Source organism: Mastigoproctus giganteus, chromosome 6, assembly GCF_048544385.1.
Source record: "Mastigoproctus giganteus isolate SK-2022 chromosome 6, ASM4854438v1, whole genome shotgun sequence".
Lineage (NCBI taxonomy): Eukaryota > Metazoa > Arthropoda > Arachnida > Uropygi > Thelyphonidae > Mastigoproctus > Mastigoproctus giganteus.
Genome location: NC_143580.1, coordinates 225,333,722 through 225,345,000, shown reverse-complemented (window position 1 = coordinate 225,345,000; position 11,279 = coordinate 225,333,722). Strand labels below are relative to the sequence as shown.

Sequence of the window (11,279 nt, the reverse complement as noted above, 5' to 3'; positions counted from 1 at the left end):
AGCTTTAACAATGATCCATAATTCTAACGCAGTCAACGTCCCTCTATTCCTTGCCCATTTGATAGCAGCCATATTGTCAGTCCTCTTTCCTGAAATTAAAACCCGTGCCTTTACCTTAACTGCCACCTCATTCATCTTCCAACCAAGGACTGAACAATCACTCCCTGCTAATGGTTCTGCACTGCAAGCCTGCCATGATTAGTAGGTAATTATCAGCATATTCTCACCCCAAGTAGTTTCTCTAACATGTCTATGAAAAATAACCACCACTTGTTCAAGTGAAACTGAAATCACTCCTGTAGCCATAAAGTTGACTGATGCAACAATGGAAACCGACAAGATTTGTGCAGGGTAATGAACATGGTGTTGTGTTATTTGACCGACTCAGTCAGTCAAATAACCCAATACAATTCAACTCAATGTAGTTAACAACTGGGGCTCACTCCTGTCAGGAGGGAAAAAAAAAAAAAAAAAAAAAACAGTACAGTTATAGTAAGCTTGGGAGAACAAGTCTGGATAGTTGAGGGCTGGAAAAATGTTGCCTAGTCTGACAAATCTTGATTCATACTCTTTCACGCTGATGGGAGGACCAAAACACAGTAAAAACAGCAAAAGTCTATACATCCATCCTACCGAGTGTCAACAATGCCGGTTAGTAGTAATAGCGTAATTTCTGTGAATTGTGTTCAGTGCACACTGGGTCCTTCCATACCAGTACAGCAACATTTGGATGCTTATTATCTAGAAACTGTTTCCAAATAAACATGTCCCTTCATATCTGCAGCATACCATCTGTAAATGGCTTCTTCCAACAGGATGTGAACGTATCAGTAATGTACGTATCAGCTGCCAAAAACAGCCTATTGCAGTGGCTTCCCGTCACTAGATTTCAATCCATTTGAGCACCTGTGGGATAAGATGGAATCAGCTGTTTGGACTAGAACCATGACCACACAATTTGTAACAACATGGAACAGCATCCCTGTCGTAGTTTTGACACTTATTCAGTTCATGCCATGACAAATCCAGCATATTCTGAGGGACTGAAGGAGTATCTGCTATTAGGTGTACATATACCTAATAAAGTAGCCACTCAGTAAGTGTAATAAAGTAAATGGAGGGGGGGGGAGAGATGCAATTTTAAAAGAATTCAGAAAATTTCATTTTAAATATAATAAAGGCAATTAAAAATTATTCCATGATTCTATATTCAGGCTTGTTTTCTTTTAACTACTCCCACATAGAAACGAAGCAGCCTCCGTAGCCGAGTGGTCAGCATGGGAGGTGCAGTGGCACACACTCGTTGAGTAGACTGGGATTCAAGCCCCTCACTGCTAAATATGGTCCATCTGCCAATGGCACTGACCCAGCATAGTAGATTATGGTCCATTTCTCTCAGCAGTTGGCGCCTCCGTAGTCAGGTGGGCAGGAGCAGCAGTGCATAGCACACGCTTCTTGATTAGACTGGGGTTCGAGCCCGTGACCACCAAATACAGAGGATGCAGAAAGGTCAGGGAATGACCACCGCATATCCCCGGAGCAATATGGCCTTAGTTGCTAATGCTCCTAAAAAACTAAATAACAACTCAGCAGTTTACCTATTTTTTTTTTTTTTTTAATTCACACATAGCATGTTTAGTTTTCATATGACACATTTTTGAAAATACCAACAATCTGACTTTTCAGAATAAGCATAAAACCATAAGCAGAAGTGGAGTCGGATGAATTCACATTCCTCTAAATGGGAAAAAAAGTTTTTACCATATGTCATTGTACTCATATTCTTCTTTAGACATTTATCCATATTTTAGAATATCTTAAATAAAAAGGAAAACTTAAAAATATAGACAAAATGAACACACAACTTTAGAGGCCATATTGTTTTATTCCATATGAGGTAAATAATACAACTTTTGATATTAACTGCAAAATCGATGACATACAAATGATATATATACAATAGTGACAATATTTACAAGTAATGTGACTTCCAGTAAATATGCATTTATAAAGTTGAGCAATTTAATTGCAAAAGCTAAGTACAAATCAAGACTAAAACAAGAAACTGAAAATATGAATTTCTGAAGACTGAGTAAAACATCATAGCATTATTTCCTAGGCAGATTGAAAAATATATTATGTTCATATACAAATTTACATAATTACAATGAAGAAGCTCCATGGGTTTGATATATTTTGTTCTTAATCATTTCCCATTTTCTTTCTAGTATTAAAATACCTACTGCAACACTAAATGGTCACTGGTAAATTATTTCTATAATTTGACACACACACACACTCCAACTGTGATTCAGAAGTTTTTAGCTGAAAAACAATTTTGGATAGTTTCTTAAAATATGACTATAATTTTCTAAATTAACTCAAAAAAAATTTTAAATTCATTTCAAACAAATACAGAAACTGTAGGATAATATAAAACCAACATCATTGAACATTGACATTCACTTGCCAAGGCAGATAAGGGGAGGGGAGATGAGATCAAGCATTGGTAAATTCTAAATAAAAAGAAATTAAAAATTATAACTAAAATTTTTTGCATGTCTAAGAACTTTTAAAATAATTTTATTATTTCAAGAATTCTCAGACATTTAAAAAATATCAGCTGACATATGTTCAGCATTTAAACTTTCTCCAAAAAAGTATCAACAAAAAAGAAATTTTCCAAACTTAATTTTAGTGATTTTCATCAATTAAATCAGTTAATTAAAAGTAAACGTTATTAGAGCAAGAAAAACAAACCAAAACTGGTACTCTGCAATAAACACTACGATTAAAAATCTAATAATCCTGAGGATATCTTGCAATTCATCTGAAAAACAATTTTGGGTAGTTTCTCAACATGTGACTATTTTTTCTGAATTAATCTACAAATTGTTAAAGGCTTCCCAGCAGAGTGAAATGTTTTACCCTCAACTTTGCCATCCAATATAATTTAGGAACTATTTTCCTATTTTTTTTTCCACTACTCATGGATGTAAGGATCCAGTAAGTTCTTCTGCACAAAGTGCTTTCCCTTCTCTCACTTCACCACCAAACTTGTATGCGTATTCCAGATCAGCTGCAAAACTGCTATAGTTCTGCTAGCTGAAAACAGATAATATCCACAGTCTCCTCAAATATTAATTTCTCCACAATACATAGAGCCACCACTATGCCATGCACTTTCCCTTCACAGCTAGTAGCTTGCATCATGGGAAGAAAAGGAAGCCCTGGATCTCTTATATGCAAGTAGATGGAAAATCCTTTTTTTTTTTTAATTAAATAAAAATTTAATTACATATAGGCATATATATAATCATCCATACATTCAGTAATATAATTTATATTTAAAGGGTCATGGGAGAGCAGTTTTTCAGAAAAAATTACAAAATTCCTCATGATTACAGATGTTTCACAACTGAAATTTCTAAAAGTACTTTTTGGATTCCATAATTTTAATCACTGGCATACATTTCTAAAATTTAAGTTACACATTACAATAATTGAGAGAATAATTTAAAAGCATACTCAAGCTTGACGACGAGTTGCGATTTCACATAATGGCACAGAAAAATTAATTTCATCAATCAGATATAAATTTTCACTGCCGATAAACAGGAGAAGAATATCTTATTACATAGAAATAAATAATAGGCAGCATCAGAAATACAAATATTTTACGAGTGTGATGATGTTCTTCCAAGGAAACACCTACATATCACCTTCTCAACAGGAAGGGAAAAATGATAAAACACTTTTACTCTATATGCCTTATTCTTTAAGATATTGCATACTTGAAACTGATAATTGAAACTGATGCTTGAAAATTTAAAATACTTTCAAAAGTGGCAATTACAGGTTTTTGGCTAGAAACGTGATAAAAACAAACCTAACTAAATATTATATATATAAATACATTATGGTTCTTTTTTGTAAGAATTTTCCACTCTCAAGGTGCAATGAAATTATGAAAAAAGAATTAGTTAGGGGTCAACAAGATGTAAACAAACAACATGAACTCAAATTTGCAAAAATAGACAATAATGCAGTAGGTGCCCAAAGAGGTATATAGGTTCTATCTGCAAAATTCACTGTTATTACTAAAGCAGGGAGAAAATCAAACACCTCACAGTCACTCACTCACTTGGCATACTGCTCTACACTATTACGAGAGAAAATGTCAAGTGAGTGAATATGAGGCACCTGTTTTTCTTTCCCCTGCTATTGTTACTTAATACAACTACAATAAAAATTCACTTGCCAGAACTCAGCCTTGTCAATCTAAGGAAGTATTTTTCAACTTTTTGGTAATGCAATGAATGGGTAAGAAATTGGCAGAACACCAAACATGGCTCCATGTTTTGGCCAAACACCAAATCTAGATCAACTATTTTGTTCAACCACTTTCAATAAAGGGGGGGGGAGAAAGCACACCATGACAATTTGTTTTTAGTATAGATATACTGGCGCATTCAATATATAAATGTAAATAAATTATTACTATATTTGGTGGAACATTGGTTGAAAAACACTAATCTATGATTTGGCTTTATTCAAAATGGAAAGTTCCTGAGCAGGGGTGTCAAACTCAAATGTGCTTGCGTGTTGCACTAATGGTCCATGGGGGATGGGGAGCCCATATCAGTAAGCAACACAATTTAACATTACTAAAAAAAAAAAAAAAATTTACTACATAGGTAAATATATTTACTTCAAAATATGACAGATATTGTGCAAGATTGCACAGTATCCTATCTAAAAGATTTATTAAGGTTTCTGTAATTTAGGAATTTTAATAAAATTTTATAAAATTTAGTGTATCGACATTATAGTATCACCACATATCACTATTTTCGTATAGGTATAGTACCATGAACTTGTAAAAGTTGATAATGCTTTGGCCTATAGCAAATGTTTCACATGTCTGATGCCCATGTTTAATTATCAAGAAATAAACTTTTTTTCTCCATGCCAAATAAATCGAATTTCTTATAGCTTTTGAATGAAGTAGAACAGTTAAATCGTAGATCACTAAGGCTGTGTTAGCAAGACAACTTTCTATTCCAGTTGATTTATAAAGCATTAAGTACAATTTATACACACACACACAAAAAAAAAAAAAAAAGAAAGAAAGAAAAAAGAAAAGAAAAAAGTAAACTGCTTAGGGTGGATAAAAATAATACTGAATCAGAAAACAACCTCTCTGATACTTTTTACTTTTTTTTTTTTTCCTGGCGCAGCATAAGCCTTAGGCTTCCTTGCACCATATGGCCATTGCTATTACTAATTATTAAATAAATAAAGGTAAAATTTCTATCACATTTCAACTGATTTCAGGCCAACAATATGGAAACAAATCAGATCTTCCCTAAAATTATGTTTATTTCCTGCTAAACTGAAGTGCAATTAGATTGATAACCGAGAGCAACCAATTATAACCATTACCATTTAGTGATGCAGTTCTAAAATAATACACGATTAATTTCTATTAATCGTATATTATTTTAGAACTTTAGAATCATGTATTGACAGAGCAATTTCTACTAATTTTGCATGTGCTGCATACAAACAAAGGTAAATAAACATCAGATTACATTTAGCAAGATTAGGTCAACAAATGAGCAAAGAAATACAAATAGAAACATTATGTTTCGTTTCCAAAAGAATCTAATTTCATTCTTATAATTGTAATTTGTCCCAAATGAACTATACACGGGCCCATAATGAGAACGATTTATACCCTTCACATAAACCAAACGTTTATTATAATTTTCTACATATATACAAGATATCAGGGCTGTTAAAAAACACCCAAAATAAAAATATACCATTACAATATTTAATACCAGTAACTGGAAATAATTTTCACACAATGATTACATACTATTACAGTTCTCCACAAAGAAAATTCTTGTTTATATTCAAACAATGATTTTTTTTTTTCTTTCATTCAACAAAGGGTGGGAAAAAAAAAAATACTACTTACTTAACTTCAGATATACGTAACAAGAACCCTATATACATTTTCATGACGTTCCAATTTCTAATTTTCAATGTTCAAACATTTCACCAAAACATCCTAATATATGCATATTAAAAACATGGCCTAGCATAAGTATAAAAACCGTCATAGAAGTAACATTCTTTTAAACAACAGTATGGTTATTAAATTCTTATAAAGAATTTTCACCAGTAGAAAAAATATTCTGCACAACACTGAATTCTTATTTTATCCCAAAACTTCAACCAGTTCTATATACATAATCTCTTTCACTGTCCAAACCAATATGCTACAGAGAGCATCCCCATTCTTAAATCTTCTGTCTTGCCTTTTGACTGCACTTCTTTTCCATAAAATACATGTAAGAGCAGAGCACGCTTACAAAGGAAATGTATTATTTGGAAATGGACATTTCAACATTTTTGGTGGTTAGACTTACGACTGCTTTTCATTTCTGAAATGCTTCTGGAGGAATGCTTCCCATTGCCTAAAATAAAATGAACATATTAATTTTTTTTCCCTGCCAGATTATAAAACCATGCTTTTGTTCACTCTCATTTCACTTTTAGTTTAAGATGTTTATAACAAAATGTTCACTTTCTACCAAGATGCACACAATTTATCTGGAACCCATGACATCTTAAAATTCATGGAATCCACGATAAAAAATGCAAAATTTCAGAGAATTTTATTTTCGTATAAAACGCCAAAATGAGTATTAAACTTTTCCCCAAATTTCAAAATGAAAAATCAAAACTAGAATTTGTAATTATTGTAGTTTTATGGATTCTCAACTCCAATAAACAAAATTATTTTATATTAACAATAAATTTTGCACCTGTTTCAAGCTCTTTTTTTTTTTTTTTTCACTTGCTTTCAACATGAAACCATAGTATATAAATTAGAAACACCATAACTTATATGAAAAGGGAACAGACATCTAACAAAGGATGCAAATTTATAAAGAAAGGCAAAGTACATACCCTCCATTACAATATTCAACAAGTTAGTTAATGTATGCACTATGTTACATTTCAGGCATGCACAGGCTGTCTAAAACTACAATTGTACTGGAAAAAAAGAAACAATTGCTGGATTTCTATTTGTCCAATTTTAATAAAACTTCAACCAGTTCTATGTTATATGTTCTATGTTGTTCCATCAACAAAAAATTGTTGATGGCTCAACAATTTTTTTTTTTTTTTTTAAACTAAATATAAAATACCATGAAAATCCATTCACTGGGAGTACATGTAGATTGGTGGATGAACATGCTGAACGTGCCTGAAAATGGTATAAGCTATAAGGATTTTTCAATTTAGAAATAGTGCCTCCAACATTTCCATCGATGTTATGAAAATATCATCAGTGGACATGTTGGCGGTAGTAACTTAATGGCATAAGTATTACTAGTTGATAAATTCATTTAGTTTCAAACTACGTAGGCTAGTGTATTTAAACTTTCATCTATGTTAGTTTATGGTGGTCAAAATGGAAAATATTGCAGCATGAAGTTGCCCATTTCAATATGGCATTTTAAATGTTTACTTGATATTCATATCATCAAGCAAACAAAGGACACAAAGCAAGCCCATTATCAGGCTCCACTTCTTCCATTAATCTGACCACACCTGTAGAATCATCTAAGCACTGAGGACTGTGCTACACAAACTCAGGCTCCAAGACACACACAGGCAAGTCAGTGAGTATCTGTAAAGAGGTGAACTATCTCTCCCCATTATGTGTGCCACAAATGAATTAGAATGTAAAAAAAATACTGTTTACTCATCACACTAACACTGAAAGCGTAAGTAGCACTTCTGGAAGCTGAGATACAAGCAACTGTGCATTGAGCAGATTGCATAGACACAGAGGGGGTTAGGTTTTTAATTTTATTTTTTAAATATGCATATTTAGAAAAGTGGAAGGACAGATTTTAAAAATTGCTTATAAAAATATTTTTTGTTTGTCAATCAAAAATCTTGTTTTATTTATTGAGTACAATAAAACAAAATATTTTATTTTGACCAAAATAAAATTATAAAAATAACTATGGATTTGAAAGTCATGAGGCAAGTGCTAAAGTTATCCTACAGGACCAACCTGTTCAATCAATAATTTTAAATTATCACATAGAATGGATTTTGCTAACATTTGTTTACAAAGATAGATGAAATCTCATACTGGCTAGCTATGAATGTGCCATGAACAGAAGAGAGAAAACTGGATACCTTAATGGCACTCCCTAAATTTATAATTGTGTCATTTGGACAAAAGAGAAGCCCCAGTGCTTACATTGAAACAAATGCCATCATGAATAAGTTAATATTTGGTATGGCAGTTTACATTGCAATTCTTGATTGGTCCACATTATTTTGAGAAAACAGTTAACAGGGTAATCAAAATTACTGCATATAGGTAGAGATATGCCAAGATGTTTCAAGGTTGAACAAGCCATCCTTGCCAGAACCATATCCTAACAAGGTGGAGTGCAATCTCATTTCCATCAAAGAGCAATTAGTCTTTTAAAGAATACACCTGACAGAAATCTCCACAGCCAGAGCTTTTAGGTTAAAGGGCCTCAATGAAGTCTCATTGAGGTCTCAATTTACATTCCTGCACTTTTGGTATGGGGCTTCTTGAAGGATTGACTATGAAAAACCCCACCTTAAAATTTATTAAAAGGTCTCTAGGTCAATACTGTCAACTAGGCAACTTTAATAATTTTGTGGGTAATTCTATTTCTCAACTAGCAATTGATAACAGAAAATGAAGGTGGTTATCAAATGCTCAAAGTGAAGAAATGGACACTTCAACCCAAAAGCAGAATTTGCAATATTTCATATTCGCTTGTGTTCATAAATAAATATCCATTTATAAAATGTAAATTCGTCATGGAAGTTTTTGTATGATCACCACATGAATAAATTCACAAAATATTTCGACTACATTTTTACAATCTACCTAGATGTAAAATTTCCTAAATTAAATTAAGACTTACATTTAATTTACTGAAGACATCTGCTGCTCTCTGATAATCCCATAAATTTTCTTCTAGACACCTGTGAAATAGTTAAGTTTTTTAATACAATTCACAACAAAAACATTGAATTTAAATGACAAGCACATTTCCACAAAATAAAAAAAAATAAATAAAAAAAAAAAATAAAAAAATAAAAAATTAGCAAGGCATCATTAACTGGTCACTTCTTATCTGTATTTACAAGAATCTAACCAACAGGTTGGCAACATTTTTTGTCACTGCTTTGGAGAATTACCGTAATCACTGATCAGATAAAAGGCTTCAAGAAGGCTTTAAAGAAAATTTCCAAGCAGAAGGAAACATGCCAGTGAAATTAAAAAGTATAAGAAGTTGGCACAAAACAAGCACAAGCTCAGAATTACAAGTTTTGAGAACCGAAGAAATGTAATCTGGACCTGGAATTGTCTTGATCGCTCAGAATTCTTCTAGCACTCTTCTATTTGAATATGAGAGTTAGAAGAAAAACAGGACGCTAGTAAGTTGACTTTGTCTTTAGCTGAGGATGCAACAGGACCATCAAGCTTTAACAGAAGCAAGAGTAGTGATAGAAGTTGTGGCCAATAGCTTTGGCAACAGACCAGAATGCTTGACTACCAGTTGGACAAGGCATGAGCTGTCTATTCTTAGCCTGTTCAAAATACAGTTTGGAATAATTAATAAGTGTTTTACAAGTGTTGTAAACTTTAGTGCAGGCAAAAAAAAAAAAAAAAAAAAAAATCTGGAAATTTGGATACAAGTACATTTATTGGAAAACCAGGGTTTAGATAAAGAATGAAATTTTAGGGTAGAATGTGGAATAAAGGATGTCATTTAATTACCAGCACAGTGAATGCCATCCTTTATTCAACTGAGTAAGTGACTGTGAGGTGCATAATTCATGAAAAATATGAATGGAAATCATCACATATATCATCCCATTTTGCATTCTTGTAATGCCACTGGGGCTGATAATGGCCACAAGAGAAATTCCATTGGGAAAAAAGGATCATCATTAAACTGTGATCTGAGGTATCTAGAGGATAATTAAAAAACACACATATATATAGGTGAAAATCTCAGAAAATGATGTGATAGAGTTTGATTTGATTATATTTAATTTGTATGTATGAAATATAGTAGTGTTCAAGTAAATTTCATAAAAATATCTTCCCACAACCAAACACTAGCTTTTCTAATAGGCCTTTAGCCTTTTATCACTGACGTTTGAAACTTACAGTACATTAGTACTGTATGTGTAAGTTTAAGGTTATGGCGATAAAGGACAGATGTTGATGCTGGACTTCAATTTTGTAAATTATAACTTTAAAGAAATAAAGAAGGTTGTTCCAGGGCATAGAAGTAACAAAAATAATATCTGAAGCTAAACTGTGAATAGATGTTAACTAGTTCATGCACATGTATGATTTGGAAAAAAGAGGTGGCATTTTAGATGAAATGCTGAAGTACAGTGCCCAGGGAAATATTTGCAGAAACAGCATGCAGAAAAAGCAGAAGATCTGCAATTGTGGAAATGGAGAGCTTATGAGGGATTGTGTCCCCTAAACCCTCTACCTAGGGTGTACAATGGCAAGTCAATAGTGGACCAAACTCTGGTCTCACAAGCCATATTCGTAACTGGACAGGGGCAGAGTTAAGTACAAGAATATACAGATGTTATTTCAATTATCCCATTTAATAATTTATATGATAATCTATTTATCAGTATGTATAAAATTTTAGGAAAGTGTGAATGCTGGTTACCATCCCACAGGAATGTCAGCCCTCTAACCACAGAGTGACTTGCCACACTCAAACTCAAAAATTATTTCAATTAGCAATTCTGGTGTGGAAATAGAAGGGTTTTATAAACTAGTTATCAATGGATTATAGAATTAGTTACAGTATCTGAAAGATTTGTTGTATTCAGTAACAGATAACTTTATGCTGCATATTCACATTTCACACAATAACACAAAGAACGCCAGACTTCAAATAAGCGCTGCAGCAAAAATAATGAAGTGTATACTCTGAAATGTATAAAATGAAGTTTCAAAATAACATATTATTATTATTTACCTAGGATTTAATGACGACACATACAAACTTACTAACATAAACCACAATATATAAGCATCTGAAAATAATAATAATAATAACGTAATAATAAAAACAGAAAATAAGTTTTGCTTGTAAACTCATAAATAATTACTAGTGTGGCCCACTGTAAAGAAGAGTGGGGCTCCATGAAATACAGCA

At 32.5% G+C, this 11,279-nt stretch overlaps 1 protein-coding gene across 1 annotated transcript in view; it reads right to left on the bottom strand.

The window, feature by feature from the left end:
- Positions 1–6,240: 6,240 nt before the first annotated feature.
- Positions 6,241–11,279, bottom strand: part of LOC150085036 (nuclear RNA export factor 1-like) — a 152,418-nt gene continuing 147,379 nt past the window's right edge. Inside the window, exons 24-25 of the mRNA XM_090376440.1 lie at positions 9,003–9,063; positions 6,241–6,488 (exon numbers count right to left, since the gene is read on the bottom strand). Of these exons, the coding sequence (XP_090232566.1) occupies positions 6,450–6,488; positions 9,003–9,063 (100 nt within the window). The 3' untranslated portion in view covers positions 6,241–6,449. The remainder of the gene's footprint in view (positions 6,489–9,002; positions 9,064–11,279) is intronic.